The sequence below is a fragment of the Cebidichthys violaceus genome, unplaced genomic scaffold (assembly GCF_023349555.1).
Source record: "Cebidichthys violaceus isolate CVI_PGR_0920_01 unplaced genomic scaffold, fCebVio1.0.p SCAF_3, whole genome shotgun sequence".
NCBI lineage: Eukaryota > Metazoa > Chordata > Actinopteri > Perciformes > Stichaeidae > Cebidichthys > Cebidichthys violaceus.
In genome coordinates, this window is record NW_027176483.1 from 18,522,379 (window position 1) to 18,541,649 (window position 19,271).

At 39.8% G+C, this 19,271-nt stretch overlaps 1 protein-coding gene across 3 annotated transcripts in view; it reads right to left on the reverse strand.

Annotated features, from left to right (window-relative positions):
• Nucleotides 1-643: 643 nt before the first annotated feature.
• Nucleotides 644-19,271, reverse strand: part of gnao1a (guanine nucleotide binding protein (G protein), alpha activating activity polypeptide O, a) — an 86,896-nt gene continuing 68,268 nt past the window's right edge. Inside the window, exons 6-8 of one of the 3 annotated variants that reach the window (XM_068722651.1) lie at nt 18,805-18,934; nt 13,568-13,721; nt 644-3,678 (exon numbers count right to left, since the gene is read on the reverse strand). In XM_068722651.1, the coding sequence (XP_068578752.1) occupies nt 3,491-3,678; nt 13,568-13,721; nt 18,805-18,934 (472 nt within the window). In that variant the 3' untranslated portion in view covers nt 644-3,490. Of the gene's footprint in view, nt 3,679-5,625; nt 5,780-6,452; nt 12,273-13,567; nt 13,722-18,804; nt 18,935-19,271 lie in introns of those variants that run through there. The other 2 variants (XM_068722648.1, XM_068722650.1) reach the window with 2 other exon arrangements.

Sequence of the window (19,271 nt, forward strand, 5' to 3'; positions counted from 1 at the left end):
ACAGTCATGTGAATCAAAGTTATTAGAGTTCATTTACCATCTTCCATAGCCGAAATGTCAACCTCATGGTGACGCTAGAAGCAAAGTAAGGTACTCACCATAGTCATCAGGATACAATGTATCAGCCTGGTATCATTTAAAACTCAGTTGTAAGTTCTGTCTCCTGATTTAATCAATCTTCTCCGTCCGTGACTGCAGCAGCATCGAGCTGCCTACTGCTGGCTATAAGACGCCCAGCTGTAAACAGAGAGAGCTTATTAAAATGCAATTAAAAGAGATCACCAACGCCGTCTCAGTTGGTGTCACAGTGTGCACCAATAATAATCCCAAAGCTGGTTTCGTTTGAGCAATGGTAGCGTACTGGTTTTATTTACAGTTGTCGAAAGTCTTTCACATCTCTGTTGGGAGGTGTTATGACGTTTTTGGTGCCAGCGAGATGCCTGACTAAGCGCTTTACCGGGTGTTCAAATAATCCTGCAATTTGTGACACCGGCATCTACCTATTTTAGAGGAGTTGTGCTTGATTTGCATGTTTTAACTTCAACAGTCAATTTTCATAAATGTCTGACTGAACGTGTGACAGCGCTCGGGAGCAGTTTCCTCAGAGCTGAAAGGTAAAAACACAGACAGGGATGTGACGGAATGACTCAGAGGCAAGAAGAGGTTTTTTGTAGTCATGAAAACAGTGGCTTTTTAATGTAAACACTACATTCGATTGGTTTTTCCAGCACGGACATCCCACATGAAATAACAACCATTCACTAAAGAGGAGTAGAGGGGGAGAGAGAGAGAGAGAGAGAGAGAGAGAGAGAGAGAGAGAGAGAGAGAGAGAGAGAGAGAGAGAGAGAAAGCTGCACAGAAAAAAAAGCATTCACTGGGTAGAGAACAGATCAAAGAAGAGGTGAAAATATAAAAAAAAAAAAAATAATGAAGGTAACAGGAACAGAATGCCAAAGAAACAGGTATATCATGTAATTATACACAGTTGTTTTTTCTTTTCAAAACTAGAAATCAAGAAGGCAAGAAAGAGAGGTCAATATAGATAGATGGATAGATAGATCAATGGGAGGTAACATAGATTAGGTATGAACAAATAACAAATTTCCAAATCTACTCATTGTGTGTGTGTTTGTGTAAGTGCGAGCAAATGTGTGTGTGTGATGTGAGAACTGTGCTTTTCATTGTAGACCTGGAAGGTGTGTGTCAAACTGAAAGGAGACAGAGAAGAAGTAGAAGAAAGGAGCATGATTTTATACAGCGTCGATGTGTGAACATGCGGCGTCCCTAACTAGTGGACGCAGCGAGAAACGTGCTCTCCCCAAAAAAAGTGGTTCATTTTTTTCTGAAATAATAAAAATAGATATTGTTATAATATTATATTTATTTAATCGTTCTGAGTCAGGCTAAAGTGAGGACACGGTTCTGATGCAGGGAAACAGGCAAACCGGTAAAAGGAAAAGGGGGCTGGGGCACAGTTCAGAGCATTACAACAACACGGGGTCAGAATGAGATCGTCGTGGTTCCAAATCAGCTCGCTGTCAAATTGGAACCCTTTGCAAAACATTTGTATTTTAAAAAAGGGAGGTATAGACAAAAAAAAATGTTTCGTAGCTACAAAGCACAAGAAAGATTATCTTTTTAGAATATTACAGGATCGTTGTTGTTGTTGTTGTAATACCCACGTTCATTGGTTTTATGAATTATTTTAGGTGTAGATTTTTTTTTGTCCTTTTTGACTGTTTTAGTTCTACTTGTTACTGCAAGAATCCCAAAATCTACACTTCTTCTTCCAAGCCACTCACATGACCTTTTGACTCACATTTTTTTATATTTGACCCCGCCCCATCCTATCCAGGATCCAATCATCGCTGTTCTTCTGTTGCCGCTATCCACCTCCTAAGTTCTTTTTTTGTGTTTTTTTTTCCCCATCTTTTTTTATTCATCTTTTGCTATTTTTATTGAAATGATTTTTTTTAAAGTTATTATCTCAACAGCATCTATGTGAAGCTTCTTTTTTATTTTTCATTTTTATGAATTAACTGGTCTCTTTATACAAAGGCTTGAGTATCTCATGCTATCTGTGTCAGGGGTTTAGGAGGAAGAGGAGGAGAGGAGGAGAGGAGGGAGAGGAGGGAGGGAGGCGGAGAGAGGGGTTGGAAAGAGAGGAGAGCCCCTTTGACCCCGAAATCAGGATTGGCAGGGCGCCATGCAGAAAGAAGGCAAAAAGAAAGAGAGATGGTAGGAGGGGAGAGAAGTAAAGGCATGGAGGTGGTGTGTAATGAAGAGAGAAAGAGAGAGAGTGGCATGTGTAGGACAGGTGATCAATCAATAAATAAATTAACAAAATTAATCAACCATTATCAAACCCGGACTGAGTTTCCTCGCATGAAGAATGTTAGTAGGTCTAGAGGTTATAACAGTGAGGAAGGTAGAGTTATAACGATTTGCACTTGCTTCTAAAAGCGTAGCAATCTACAGTACAGTACCTCTGTTCTATGGCACTGACAGGACATTTAGCACATTTCCTATTGGCTCTCAGGCTCGGCCACGACCGGAGGTTGGTGAATGGCTAAGGCCAGGTTTGGGAAACAGGAAGCCTCACTTCCTGCTGATGAAAACCGGATTGTGGGGAGTAAAATGATACAACATACTCAAAAACAAAAGGGAAATTGACAACAAACATCTTGGCTAATGTAAACAAAAGACTAATGTTAAAATAAGTGTTGTCAGTTTCAGCAGGTCTCGAGTTTTTTAAGGTTTTCGCCGACCTGTCCGGTGTTTTTTTTAGTGCTATCGACATTTTCACATATTTCCGCAAAAAATGTTATTACATCACTACTATAGCAAAAAAACAAACAAAATAAGACACAAATAAAATGTGTCAAGGTGAGGCAAAATGTGAATAAAAATCAGTGTACAGACTGATACTCATGTAATAAATATACACACGATCAACAAAAATGAAACATAAGTCATATTCATAGCAATAATAAAAAAAAAAAAAACTGCCAAAAACAGTACAGGATTTGTTTTTGTTAACAACAAAAGACAGCTGAGAAAGAAAAAGAGAGGAGGACGGGAAATGCAGGCTTTCATTGACTTTGTTCAAGAAGTTTTCAAGGCTTCAGGTTTCGTGTTTTCTACTAAAACTAATTTGTTTACTTGGCAGCAGGCCAAAGAACATCAGGAGGAGAAGTCGGAGCGTGAGGAGAAGAGACAAGAACTAAAAACATTATATATATATATATATATATATATATATATATATATATATATACGTATGCCTATTTTTTTAAATTATCCTCATTATTAATATGTACCTAGTTGCATTTTTCTTTCTTTTTTCTTTAAATAATCAGCAGAATCATCATCGTCATCATCATTTCCACAGCAGTGTCAAAGGAACAGGAACGAGGTGGGAGGAGGACAGGAGGGGCGAGAGAGAATAGGGGACAAAAGGGGGAGGACATTACGGGGTGTGTGGGCGAGCTCAATACAAGCCACACCCTCGGAGGTTGTTGGCGATGATGATGTCGGTCACAGCGTCAAACACCACCTGGATGTTTCCTGTATCCGTGGCGCAGGTCAAGTGACAGTAGATTTCCTTATTTGGAGAGCGATTCTTGCTCTCGAACTGTGCTTGGATGTAAGCTGCTGCGTCGTCATAGGTATTGGGTCCTGGAGAGAGAAGAGAGAGAGACGGAGAACATCAGAGATGATACAGTTCTCATACAATAGAACTGTTCAACTGACACTGCCTTGATCTTACAACACGGAGGAATGAGATCCCATATATATATATGTATATATATACATACGTATATATTATTCTCAGAGGGGGGGGGGCAGATGCAACATGTCAGATAGACTTACTGTGATTATCAAGGGAATTAGAAAATAAAAAATGCATGAAAGCCAGAAATGCATAGGATCATGTGAGAGACCTGTGTGTGTGTGTGTGTGTGTGTGTGTGTGTGTGAAGAGGGCAGGAGACAGCTCTCACTTGCCATCTCCTCTCTTCTGTCTTCATGGCTGACCAAGCGTGACTGTCTCCTGCTCTCTGACTACCAATCCCTTCCTTTTCACTGCCACGGCTACATCTGACTCTCACCTCCTTTTTTTTTTTTTTTCCCTCCTCTCACAGCTTCTATTTCAGCCTCTCTCACTCCTCCTCTTCCATGCTTTTAAACACAGTAAAGTAAATCTTCACGTACATCGCTCTTTTCAAATCAAGGCTACGCCGTTCTTCAAACAGGCAACATCAAACATTTGGTTTCGGTGCGCTCTCCTGCAAACACCTGACGAACTCAAACTGGCTCAATGCTGTAAACAGCTGCTTTGATTAATAGTGCCACATTTCTCAGAATGCTTTACAGCTCTGTAACAGTTAATGCCCAGTTCGTTCCTCACAGCTCCGGAGTTACAATGCAGAACGAACCAATCTGCTGTATCAAGCAGCTGTTGATCAATGTCCAGAAACACCGGAGAGGTTTTAGAAAGCTACTGTATTTTGCTTCTGGGAATCACATTAAGATCAGACAGCTGGTATTTATTCATAAATCATCTCTTTTTAACTAGTGCTCCTCTCTTTAAACCTGCCTCATATAGTATCACCTCACATTCACTCTTTATATTGGCTGTCAGGCAGTTTTACAACATCACATTTGAAGTTTATGGGATATGGGATAGGGTATGACATGTTTATTCTTTTCCTGCTGAATATTAGATGAGGATATTGACACCAATCTCATGTCTGAACGGGAAATGTCAATATCAATATATATATATAGATGTGTATATATATATATATATATATATATATATATATATATATATATATATAACAGCCAGTTAGCTTAGCTTAGCATAAAAAACGGAAAGAGGAACAACCCCCCCTGGCTCCGTCGACAGGTAACAAAATCCGCCAACCAAAACCATTAAAAGTCATGAATTAACACGTTATAATTCGTTCACGAGTGTAAATATGACAATTTCCATTTAACAGAGACTCATGTGCTGGACATTTTGTTAGAATTGTCAATTTTCTACTTTTGCTTGGATTAAAGCAACAACATACAACTAGAAGAATATTAGAGGCGCTGGTACTGTGCATTCTGTTACCTTTGGTCAGAGCCAGGCAAGCGGTTTCCCCCTGTTCCCAGTCGCTATGCTAAGCTAAGCTAACCGACTGCTGCCTCCGGCTACATACTTAACAAACAGGCATGAGAGTGCTGTCAATCTTATCATCGAAAGTTCAACAAGAAAGTGAAGAAGCATATTTCTAAACAAATGATTTCTTTAAATCTGCACTAAACACAATTTTTTTTAAGACTGACTTTAATAGTAGTGGTGCTATTTTTCACTAGTCTGCACCTGAACAGCCTTTTAAACCTCCTTCCTCAGTAATGTGGGTGAACCTGAAATTGTCATGTTCTTCTCATTATTGGCTCTTTCTCTGTCCTATACGTAATTGGACTCATTGCCACTGGTTTGCAGCTTTTTGTGTTCTCTAAGAAATCAATTTTGTGCACCTGTCAAGTTTGGTTGCTGCTGTGTTTTGAGAGCTGCTATTTCTCACCTATGCACTCAGGAAAACTGTAATGTCTTTTATTTTTTTTGTTCTACCTGTGTATTCGGGGAAGCAGATGCTGAGCATAGACTTCTTGATCTTCTCTGCAAACAGATCCTTCTTGTTGAGGAAGAGGATGATGGAGGTGTCGATAAAGAACTTGTTGTTGCAGATCGAGTCGAAGAGCATCAGAGACTCGTGCATGCGATTCTGCGGAGGAGGACAGAAGAAGAGGGGGAGAAAGAAATGGAATGAAAGATAATGGATGAGAGAATATGGGAACAGGTGAAAAAATAGAGGATTAAACAGAGAGAATAAAGAGGAGAGAGGAGAAAGGGAGGGGGAAAAGTGAATGAATGATGATGAAGAGAGAAGAGGAAAGAAGGAACAAATTATTGTCATGGTCACATTTCAAACTCAACACAAATGAGCCAAAAACTTTGCATTCTATTATTCACAGAAAGAGAGACCAGTAATTACACAACCCTCTCTCTCCTTCCAATTAAAACTTTAGCAAAAGAGAAACGAGAGATATTACACTTTTCTGCACAATTATTGAGTGTACATCTTTAATTAAATTAAGTGCAACATGCATGCATATTATGCAGTCAGACAAAGATTGCAACTGAGGAGTGATTTCTTTGTCTCACACACATGCTGACAAGAATGTCAGTATGTGTGTGTGTGTGTTCAGGAACACTGAACACACACACATTTCCTGTTCAGGGAATTCTTTCCAACGTTTAAAATAAATAATCACAGTTTAGGAAAACACAGAAAGTGAGATGGAAGGAGGAAAAAAAAAAAAACGACACGCATCTTCAGTCGTTTTATTTGAAATATTCTACAAATGGGAAATAGTTCAGAAAAATAATCACACATATCAAGTTACTCATGTGGTGCTTTATTGTTGTTTCTCTTATGTATAAATACAACTTTTAATAAATTATCACAGCAGTGAGGAGGATGCAGCAGATACATTTTACTTACAGCGCTCAGTAAGATACACCACACACACATACACACAGAACCACAACAAACAGGACTGTAGATTTTGCTGAAGGGGACAGTACAGTACAGACAGACAGACAGTACAGACAGACAGACAGACAGACAGACAGGACGTTGGTTGGTGTTGAGAGAGGGGTTAAATGACGCAGACGTTGGAGGCTTGAAGGGTAAAATAGCTGCAGCAGTAAGAGTTGAGAGCATGATGAGCACAAGGACTTTTACCAGCTCTGCCTCCTTAATTCTACACAAGTTCATTACGGTCAAGTGCCCTGCGGCTTCCTGAATCCTCTCCCAGTCCAGCAGTAGAGCAGGAGAAGCTTAAGTGCTCATTTTATTGAGTGGGAGCTGGACATATTATTGGACGACCCAAAAGCATTTACAGGTAAAACTCTATTTCAAAATTGTAAGCATAAATAAGTCAGCAAAAAGACACCACAGAAGCTCATCTGACATGGTAACAAATTTCAGCCCAAATCAAGTTCGTCTGCCATTGTGGGATTTCAGAAATTGTTTATGTTGCTAAGGCATTGAGTGGCACATGGTGCTAACATTTCTTTTGTGCCACCACCTGCTGCCCAGATATAATCAGACCGTTGTTACCTGAATGAACCACTGATTGTATTATTCACATCAGACCCATCCACCTAAAATAAATACAACAAAAAACACTATTACCCATAAACCCTCTCTAGCATGACCTTAGACTATATTACCCACAAATCTCTCCTTCCCTGCAGCCTATAGGAAGTCCATTATTTATCACTGGGACTTAAACTACATTACCCACTAACCTCTCAGCCTCGCCCCTGGTGTAATGTCTCTATTTCTTGCTTTAGAGCTAATATATATGGTCCAATTACAATATATCCTGGTATCCTATACCAGCATCTTAAATGGCAACATTGTGCAGCAAAATCAGTCAATTAATCCTGGTGGCATCGGTACAATTAGTGGACTCTCTCAGAAGAGAAGAGTAAAAACGCACAAACGTGTCAAAGTTTGAACTCGGACACAAAAATCCTGTTTCGGGTGTCTGCAAGGTAATTTCAATACTGTATAAAACTAGGATTAACCCCCCCAAAAAAGGCATTTATTAAAGTATACTGTATGTGATATGTAGCAATTGATTTAAATATGCAAAAACACAGTTATGGCCAATTGAATTCACTTTTAAATGCATCGGCTATGACACTGAAGAATATTGCACAGCAGAAACCAGGATACACGCTGTTCTGTTCTGCAGCCTGAGGTTAACACAGGCATGAAAGGAGTTGGAAGACAAAGCTCCAACAGTACAGTATGCAGCCATAGCCGCCCCGAGGGCGCATACAAATGTAGGCATGTCCTTTCTACTGCATGTGAATTGGAGCTTGCAAACTAACGGCGGATTTGTACCCAACTCATTGTTCCACAGCTTGTCATGTCTACTGCTGGTTTGTCTTAGGCTTTCAGGCAAAAAAAACAACATGTTGCTAAATGTATCGGGGAAAAAAAATTATTAAAATTTTTTTAAAAGTGAGGATGATGCTCAACCAAATTGTTAATACAACAAATGCTGATTTAAACATGTTTTCAGTGACAGGGTAACGTCGTACCGCAAGTAAACTGTGCTGCTTTTGAAATAACCCCCAAGGCTCAGCCTGTTTGGCCTCTATGCAAATTACTAATACAAGTGGTTTTCTATGTTTCCCATGAAGTAAAGAAGTGAAGTCATAGAAATCTTTTATGTGGACTTATTTTGACATTGTTTCAGGACAACAGCGTTTGGTGTTTGATGTTTATTTAAAGTCACATCTCCAAAGGCGATGCAGTAGGATCATTTAACTTTCCCATTATGTAATAAACATAATAAGTCAGAGGAGAAGACTATAAACTAAAAGCTTTCAGCAGCAGTCTTCATGTTTGGCAAACAAACCAAAAAACATCTGAGGCTCTTTGGTTGGATATGGTGATATTATTTGGCACGGGCAAGTAAGGTGACATTTTGAAGTCTCATGGGTGTGTTTATGTCTTCAGTGTGTGTTTGTGTGTGTGTTGAAAGCCTATGTGTGGAAAGGGTAGACAGGTGCCTTCTGGGTAATTAATCCACAGATACTGACTCCACCACAACTCCCCAATGGACTGATGTTGTCTCTCACACAAGACATAGACATGCATGTGTATACAGGCAGGTGCACACACACACACACACACACACACACACACACACACACACACACACACACACACACACACACACACACACAAACACAAACACACACGCAAACACTGACCTTTCCTGTACTATCAACAGACACACATGTAGGTAACTATATACAATTGGTAAACACACAAATACAATACAGAGACAGAAACACACACACACACACACACACACACACACACACACACACACACACACACACACACACACACACACACACACACACACACACACACACACACACACACAAAGCAGGCTGATCAACAGCCTTAGGCAGCTCTCTAATTAGGGAAAGTTGGCAAAGATGCAGCGGGAAGAGCCGATGACATCATCTACCTGTTTAAAAAAAAAGAAAAAAGAATCGCAGCTTGAAGCAGACGGGCTCTCGCTGTTTTAAATGTGGAGGGAAGAGTGGAATGAAGCAAATGCCCTGCTCATGAATAAATAAAGAAGCTGGCTACCTCTGTTTGCCAGAGAGCTCTCATACCAGTGAAGCTGCAAACACACTCAGCTAAGTCAATTCAACAAAGTCCCACAGACAGAGAAAACTCGACATGCTGCTTAGAAGGAGAGAAGGGAGGAGCTGATGCTATTTCCCTGGTATTATACGCATCTCTTTGGCTTTAATGTCAAGGCTCAATTTTGAACTGTTCCCACAAAATGCACACACTACGTTTCATTTCCGTTAAGCCGTGCACTACATCAAACCTCAATCGTCCAGCAGCTCAGGGCTGACTATCCAGCAGAAATGCAACTCGCTCAGCAAAAAGCAAAATATCGGGGCTGAAACAATAGTAACAAGGTTGACAATCTAGTCCCAGAGGACTATATGTACCCACGAGCACGAGCACACACTCTTTCAAAGCTCACCTCTGGCTTATTAAGGCAGAGAGGTGGACAATAAAGATATTACACTGTGCAGCTCCACACAATGGATACCGTCCCTGGGCCCGATACTTTGAGGCATTATCTTTGAATTGTCTGTTTGAGTCAGAACCCTAACCTCTCGTAGCTGATCTATTGTGACACATGAATGCTGGGACAGGAGAGGCTGAAATATCAATCCGAAAAGAATAAACCCGTGCTGTATTTTCAAATATTTAACAACAACAAAAATTATAATGCTTGCCTCTTCTAACTTTGTTCAGAAAATGATATTACATAACAAAGAAACAATTTCAATAACCTCCTTCTATAGCATACTTAGTCTCAAATGAAATGCATCTAAGGCCAAAACACTAATGGTGCTCTTCCTTTGAACTATGGAAACACACGATTCAGTTCAGCTGCATAAACTGCTGACAAGCAACCATTGCTCAAACCATAATCTCTATCAACAGACTATGCATAAGAACAGACAATCCAAGAGAGTTATGGTTTTCGTTTGTAGTCGAGGTAGTATTGACCGATCAAATTTGAGCAGGCTTTGCCTACATACAGGTACAGTTCGTGGGGAGCAAAAGATGCAGAACACATTGGCCAAAATGCAATCTGGAAACGACGATTCATCTTTTTATCAGCTAAAAAAAATAATCTGTAAACTGAGAAATCCTACACACTGGGTTTTTAAATTGGACATACTGAGCCTTTAAGTGCCATCAATTCAAAATACAGTGAAAAAAGAGACATAAGAGTGTGACTGAAGAAAGGCTTTGATGTATTGACACTGATGGTCGGTTCTGTGTGTTTCTAAAGGAGGGCAGGTCAAGCAAGGCGTCACGCGGTTTGATATGGAACTACAAAATGAGTAATATTAAACCAATGAATAAGATATTGTTTTAACTAACACCAACACTAAATAAAACAAATATGATAAAATACAGAAAATAAAAATACAATTTTAAATCATCTAACAATAATTAAAACTGACATTTTTATCTGACATATTTTTGAAATTTCTCTTTTTTTAAAGTACATGTTTCTAATGATAGTGTAAAGCGCTACTGGCTACCTGTGATGTTACATTTGTGAAATCTGCCATGTTCGTAATTTTTCAACATATTTCGCCATTTTAGTCCCGTGCGAATCGGCATCAAATGATTTGTGATTTCTATGTTTTTTTGCCGTTACACAGAGCCTCGATATGACGTCCGTGGGGGCGGGGCAGACGTGGGGGCTTAATACTAGTCCCGTGCAAATAGAGCTTTACTCTTACTCTAGCTTTGCCCTCTCTCACATCATATGGTCCAAGCCTCTCAGCAAGCTCAGCAACCGCTATTACAAATACAAAATAAAACGTTTTATTGTGAAAATAATACAGACTTCATAATAATGAGTTAAGTTTGATTTTGTCTAATAATTTCACAATGATGCTTCATCTTTTCTTATAGTATTTATGAATATGATGATTCAGTTCATAATGTCCTGCCGCATAAGAACGGACTATTTTGGAGCTCAATAGTGCAACTATGCAGTCAGACACTATGCAGTCAGACACTATGCAGCGCAGCTCACACATCAGAGCAGGAGTCATCAGAAAACACAATAAAACAAATTACACAACAAATACAACATAATGAGGAAAGTGCGCATAAAAGCTATTTCACACAACATATATATATAAACACTTTTTTTTTTGCTGATGACTTAGCATTCACTTTAGATTTCTTCTTAGAAAGCTGGACATTACCTTCAACACTTTAACATGACATGCTCGTAATAAAGTCTGAAGAGCATCTTTCTGATGTAAACTGGGAGTGAACTGAGCTTGACCCTGACTAGCTGAACAACATACTTAAATAGTCACTTTGTGTAACTAAGGCACAAGTACAAGGCAAAGAAGATTGGCAACTCCTGATTTAAATTAAAATGATTAAAAATACTTTGGGGTAGAGGAGTGATTCCCATTATACCAGTTTGGTGGACTGCTGGTGAACCCCTATACGATGGCTGCTGTTAATTAGCAATCAGTCCAGTTCTTTGAGTAAGGCGCTACTCAAGAACCTTATATCCCTGGAGAGTGGACTGGAGCTATTGTGCAGGATGTCTGCAGCACACCGGCAAAAGATTTGGAGTTTCGCTACAATTAGAAGCACGGAGCTACTGGAAATTTCTTCTTAAGGAGGAAGTCAAATACATCAGAAGAAGTCCCAACCAACCGCTCAACCAAATCAATACATTAACTAAGAGTCAAGCCTTACAATAAAGCAGTATGGGGACATCATAAACACAGCCCTTGCCCCATCTTTGACTGGCTATCATATGATTACTGACATGGGCCACACATAATACGTGCAACAAACTGGTACGGTAAACACAAGTCAAACATCTGTCATCCATTGGCTAACATTTAACGTCTACGTCAGTACAGGCCACACCCCCGCAGGTTATTTGCTATGATGACGTCAGTGACAGCATCAAAGACAAACTGGATGTTGTTGGTGTCCGTAGCGCAGGTCACATGGGAGTAGACTTCTTTGCTGGGTGACTTGTTCTTGCTCTCGTACTGACACTTAATGTGGTCTATTCCCTCCAAGTAGGTGTCTGGACCTGAGGATAGAGAGATGACACATAGCGGGAGTCAGGTGAAGGCTTGAACGCTGTTGTCATGTGGACCTTTATATCAGTGGGCTAACCTGCAGTACATTCACCGTATCAGCAATATTTTCTGATATTCATTGAAAACATAACCTTTGACCTTCTAGCATTTGCTGAGGTGTGCAGAGGGCTGCGCGTCTTGCTTTTGTTGGCAAAGTTTCTGAATACGGCCAATATATCATAGTTTTTATAGAGGAACAGTACATGACTGTGACAGATATTAGGTCCTACAGCCAAAAGGATGGAACCATGATTCAAACTGTATACTGATTCATTTCACAGCAGTGCCAAATCTAATGTATGACCTTTTAGTTCAAGTCCATTATAAACTGTGAGAGTTAGTTCTGCTTGTAATGCAAAGCATTTGCAACGCAGTGGATTCAATCAAGAGCCTTAATTTGTTATAACACTGTCGAAATGAGTCTGATCTCAGTGATTGGAGTAACATCTACTTGGCTCTGAGCCAGGAGCAGCACTGTGGTTTTTCTGTCTGCTTCAGCGGCAACTTCGTCAGAATAGGCTCAAAGTCTGGCCATGAAAAAGGATGAAGAGAAGAAGAGAAGAGGAAACAGGTTTGGAATTCTAATTCTCTCTTTCTCACAGTCTTGCTGTTTTGGTTTCTCTCCATCTTGCTTTCCCACAGTGTTGCTTTGTTAATTTTTTTTTTTTCTAATTTTCTCACACTCTTGCTCTCTCCGGCTTTCTCACGTTGTCCCCCCCCCCCCCCCCGTTGTCTTATCTCTAATTTTCTCTTGTATCTAGACGAGCACACTCCAGCTCCTCTCTGTTGAACTCCTGGTAACACTCCTGATTTCATTCACTCATTTACTTCTTTGACTACCATCTTTGTTTCATTCCAGTCTGAGCCTAAATAGACTAACTAAACTACAGGACGTACAAATACTAAGATACAAATACTATGCTTGTAAGCATTATAACTAAATTAAGAAATTAACTGGAAAATGTGAGGTCGAAAGAGGGCATGTATGAATGAGTAATTCTATCCACAGACCACTGAGATCAGGTCAACACGTTCAAATGCTTTTGCTTTGTCAGTGACTCGTTGATCAACAACTTGTAAGTCTTAAAGTCAGGACTCTTTGTCTTTCCTTCACTCTTTCTTTGTAAACACTGAGTGGGGGAAGCTCTCCCTCAGCAGCTACAGTGCCTACTAGTGTTCATACAATAATGCAGTTCATAGCATGAACTAACAATAAAACATCACTGTCGAGTGCATCGATATGTACCAGTGTACTCAGGGAAGCAGATGGACAGTGGAGACTTGGTGATCTTGCGTTCAAAGATGTCCTTCTTGTTCAGGAAGAGAATGATAGCGGTTTCCTTAAACCACTTGTTGTTACAGATGGAATCAAACAGCTTCAAAGACTCGTGCATACGGTTCTGTAAAAGAGACATTACTATGGATTAAAAGGGCTTTAAAACACAATCTTCTGCATGATCATAGTAGATAAAGACACACACACACACACACACACAAAAATGTGTTCAGAAAACACATGCAAACAAGTAGCAAAATCAAGAACACATACACTACATACACACCACTAAAACACAAAGAGGAACTGGGTAAATTAAAACAAGAAAGCAGAACAGAAGTACTGAGGAGTTCCTCTTGTCTACGGTCACACCATTTCCTGCTGCATGTTGAGTGTGTATATCTGTGTGCATGTGTGTAAATCAACACATCAGCAAAAACAATTATTAGTAAGCTGAATGTTGTAGCTGAGTTAAACAAAGCCATGCCCTACTAGCGATTAAGCTGTGGGTGAATACATAGCTTAAAGGTGCCGTGTGGAGTTTTTCACCACTAGGGGCACCAAAGAGCAATGCTTAGAAAAGACGGTCTCTGTATTGAGTGTTATAGTCATTCTGTCACATGTACTTGAGGACATAACTTGCTCACCGCGAGCAGAGGTTTGTGGAGGTAATGCATTGTATAGGTTGCAAGTGTACCAATGAAGGAGGTGAAGAAGAGTAAGCACCCTGGTGCAAACGATGCAGATTTAAATTAGCTTTGCAAATATTTTCTGAGGTAGAACATTGTACATGTTTCTTAAGCCAGAAACACTGTGTTTACCGTAAAAGCTCCACAGGGTGCATAAAGCATTAATGCTATATTTAAAGCAAGATTTAAGTCATAGATGAAGACAAAACCTATTGGGAGGTTTCATACCTGTCTGTGGGTGGAGCATCTGTAGAAGATCTGACTGCTGATTGGTAAGAGAGGACAGTCGATGGCGAGAGTGACAGGAGGAGTGGAAGGAGCCAGAGATGCTGCAGGACGGAGTTTAGAGCAGGAACAGAAAATGCAAAGGGTCCCGCTCACCCACCCACGGCCTGCGTCCTATATGACACCCCCCTTTAACCCAAACACACATACAGTATACATACACACCCCTAGTGCTGAAAAGAAAGTGTTTAGAGGCAGAAGTGTTCACCCAGAGCAGCTGACATCATATAGCCTGCGTGTGTGACGTCTGTGTGTTTTCACAGAAACAAAACAGAGAGAGGCAGAGAAAAACACAATGCAAGCAGTTCTTCAATAGAAAGAAGGGAATTAAAAAGCAGAAGTAGTATGTGTTGCACTGTGTGGTTGTGTCCGTAAAGCACTTAGATATTTAGATAGACATAGAGTCAAAACCTTTAGCATGGGGCCGGTGAGGTGGTCTTTTATATATAGTCCTCTCGTAAGGACAATAAACGGAAGGACAACATTTGAAGTATGGAGCTTTTTTCCTATCTTTATTCAAGAGCGTCGATTTCACGTTCAGATTTTGTAATGCTTTCCCTCAAAACCTCGCCCTCACACTCAAATAGCCGAGGCGGTAACAATCGCGGCCTTCCCCTTCTTCTTAATACATCCATGGTCGGCCCACATTAACACATCTACTCGCTGTAACTATACTTAAGTCTTGCAGTTCCCTTCAGAGCTCAAACTAAACACACTCGGGCTGAAAGTGCTCTATTTACGAGTCCAGTTTATGAGTCAGCAAATGTTAGCTTGATGCACAGCTAACGTTAGCACTGCATTAGCTCTGTGAGTGTGAGGACAGGGCTTTGGGGGAAAGCATTATGAAATTTGAACCTGAAATCTGGAGAGTCATGCTCTCAAATTGAAAGACCATGGACTTGAATAAAGGTATGAAAAAGGCTCCATAGAAAACATTGTGCCTCTGGCCCCAGCTGTCGCCAGCGCAGAGGCATAAACAAACACAAATGAAACAGAAAACCTCTTATGGGACCTCGTTAAATATCATACAGGTACTGCAAATGCCAGGATATCTGTGATTCTTGAAAAGTCATTGAATTTCCTAATAAAAGAAAAGCCTAAGAAGGATGTAATTTACACAAGTCTTGAATGTTTTCTCTCGCCGGCGGAAGGCAGTGATGATAGTTATAAAATGTTCTGACTGCGGGCTGATGGCATCCGTTAAACATCAATACAGTAAAAGTGGGATTGTTGATGCAGGAGGTGGTTTCAGTCAGCACCATCACAAGTGTAGCTGCTAAGAATCTCATAGACTCATAATGGGCACGTGTCAATTTTAGCAACGACTTGAATAAATGAATTGGTGATGAATGAATTCATCCATCCATTTTATGCCGCTATTTCGGATCCAGGTCACATTAATTCAATTCATTATATCATTGGGAATTATACTGCTGGAAAGTAGTGAGAAATGTGATATCATATTTAACAATCATATGCTATATTGTCCCTACTGGCACAATATACATGGGAAATGTTTTCTATGTGGTATTAAAACAATCTGAACAATGTTAGTGAGAGTTAGGTATTGTCCCGATATGGTTCAGGAAGACAGTTTCTTAGTTTTACTTGATGTTAAAATTGAAATGTAAATGTCACCATCTACAGTATGACTCTCTGACTACACTGCATGCGCATGCTAGTAGTCACCCGACTTCAACGAATACCTGGGAACTCTTTCAGTCCAAACCCTGTAACATGTATATTTAGGCTACGGTGTTAAAAAAATAAATAAATAAAGCCTCCGATGTAGGAAAACTAAAAAAAACAGTAAGATATTGCACATATAATTCATACTGTATAAGAGGCTAGTATACTAAGAATAGTCTAGACAGGAGTAGTATTATGGCAAATAAAACTGGCATTCTAATTAAATTCATGGTTATCAGTGGTTTTAATGAACTACCCAGAGGAAATGTAAGCGATGACTTTATCGCTCTCATTAGCGAGAATGGGGCATTATCTTTATGTCTGATTGTAGAATATCTTTTCTGCACAACTACTTTTTACTTTCTGGATCGCATGCCATGACTGTGTCTGATAGCAGAACTGACAGAGGATGTGGGTGGAGAAGAGACGGATTTTATCCCGGATTACGATAAAAACACTCACAATAAGTAGATCGTGGTGAATTTCCATTATCGGGATTAAATTGAATATCGTCAAGAGGGACTTGAAAGAGCTGCGTAGCTCACTTTCACGGTAGAGAGAAGTGAAATATAGAGCCTGATATTTAAAATACCAGAATTAACATGAACGAAAGAACAGAATCACACAATGTTATTTTTGCATTCACTTTTTGCAGGGAGACCTTTATGATTTATGATAAGATTTGTTTGTATTTCACCAAAAAGGGAGATGTTTGTACCATCTGTGATGCAATACAAATATTTGTCTCTTTATAAAATGAAAGCTTAAGTGTTTACGGTATATTTGACTGCCATTTAAGGAGTTTTAAGCATATTTTAATGATTATCGGGATAATATCACTGCATTACAGTCTGATCATTTGAGGTCTTGTCTGTCTTGCCTATTTTACAATGAATTTCTCCCTGAAATTGTGAGTTTATAAACACGCAATTGCTTTTTGAAGCTTAGGGACGGAAATTATGTTTACTTTTAATGTTGCATATAGAGGAGAAATGTTCTCCCATCAAACACGATAGCAGCCACACTCAAAGTATTACCATGACTTTACATTCGCACCATTTAAAATGGACTCAGATATACGACACACACTAGAAGCTGTTTGTGTTTTATGATGGATATTGCCTCTCTTCATCTGACGTTCTTCTGGTGCTCCCAGCTCAGGGGAGGCTTGATGACATCTGCATGAATAGAGCAGCTACAGAGCAGTTTCCCAGCACAGAATCCTCAGAGGAAACACTTCAGGCTTTATAAATAGCAGCGAGTGTCGTGCATTAAAATCAGCTCTTTACAGCCACATGGCAGGGTGTGGCTTCTTGTCACTGCGCTGTGACTGTGTTATACCTTGTTCAGAGCCTTACAGTAATCGAATAACAGGTCTACATAAGTATTTTGTGTTACCACTCTCTACTTATTAAAATCCTCCCACAATCGTATAATTATAAAGAAAAAAAAAAGATCAAAAGTCCTGCAATTGAAAGGTTTTTAATTATATATAATGTTGTGTAATCACCTGATTCTCTAAATCATATTATATTTCTGTGTTCATTTAGTACTAAAGCTCTTTAAAATAAAGTAAGTAAGGTGAATACAGTATAGGCATCACATAAACTTCATGGAAGATTTCCACACGACTGTATATCTCATAATTTACAGCCAGCATGATTTGCCTTTAGAGCAACTTTGTGAGCGACCATACATGACCAGCCTATTATTTAAAACAGGTCATTTGCTTTGGCCAGAATGCAACTTGGTTTGCAGTGTCAGCATAGGGAAGAATGATTTGCATCGAGACAAATAATCTCCTTGTGTATTTTTCCATTGGAACCACCCAACAGTGGGTTCACCAGAGACAGAGCACTGTTGGATTAAGTGTTTTGAATATGGCCCTCAGCAGAATCCCGTTGATTTATTTACATGTTTGGTTGTGATATCGGAGGATGGTGTACCAAACTGTGATCTAGAGGAAACACCACGGAATTCCATAAAAATTCACATTGTGCTCTAGTCGTACTGGAAGGAATGAAGACTGCTGATAGTTCACTATTATTAAATAACACCAGATATTTAAAGAGATGCAAAATGAGAGCTTATTATGTGTCTCTGTATGTACCAGTCATTCCTAAAGACATCAGAAAAATGTATATATGAAATGGAAATAACAAAATTTAAAAACGTTCATGGCATAACTATTTATCAGCTCATCAAACAGCACCACAGGCATTTATTCCTCCCTGTCTCAAGCTTTTACACAGGCTGTGTTTAATCTCGCCGTCAACACCGTTTCTACACGTAGAGCAAGCGTACGCTCTCTCTTTAAACTAGCTGCTATATAGCCCGTGTCTGAATGTATTAGGGGACTATTACCCATGCTGTTGCACATCCCGAATCTATAAAATACCATTACTGATGCCATCTGACATAGTATCCTTTAAAAGTTGTGTTTCCCATATTTATAAATGGGTCATGAGGCCACTCAGTGACAGAGAAGCAGCATCAGTGAGACAGAGTGAGAGAGGAGATACGCATGTGAACGTCCGTCCTTACCGTGGTCTCGTCCTCATGCAGCACCTGGTCGTACCCGCTGAGCGCCACACAGAAAATGATAGCTGTGACATCCTCAAAACAGTGGATCCACTTCTTCCTCTCCGACCTCTGACCTCCCACATCAAACAGCCTGATGGACGGAGAGACAGCCGTGAATCAATGCACATGTACACACACACACTGAAGACAGTGTCTTCTCACTCACTTCTTACTCACTCTTATGTGCACTAATGATTAAACTGTGCAATGAATGGTGCAGTGTTTCAACTGTGCAATACTCTGCTTTGTAATCCTGCATTCATTGTCCACTGTACATTTCAATACATATTCTTATTCAATTCTTATTTATACTAGTTTTGCATTTAAATTCAACATACTTAATAGATCCCACATCTCAGCATTGTTTATTCCCTTCTTTACACTGAGGTCATATATTGTATGTGTTTGATGCACATAGTTCCAATATT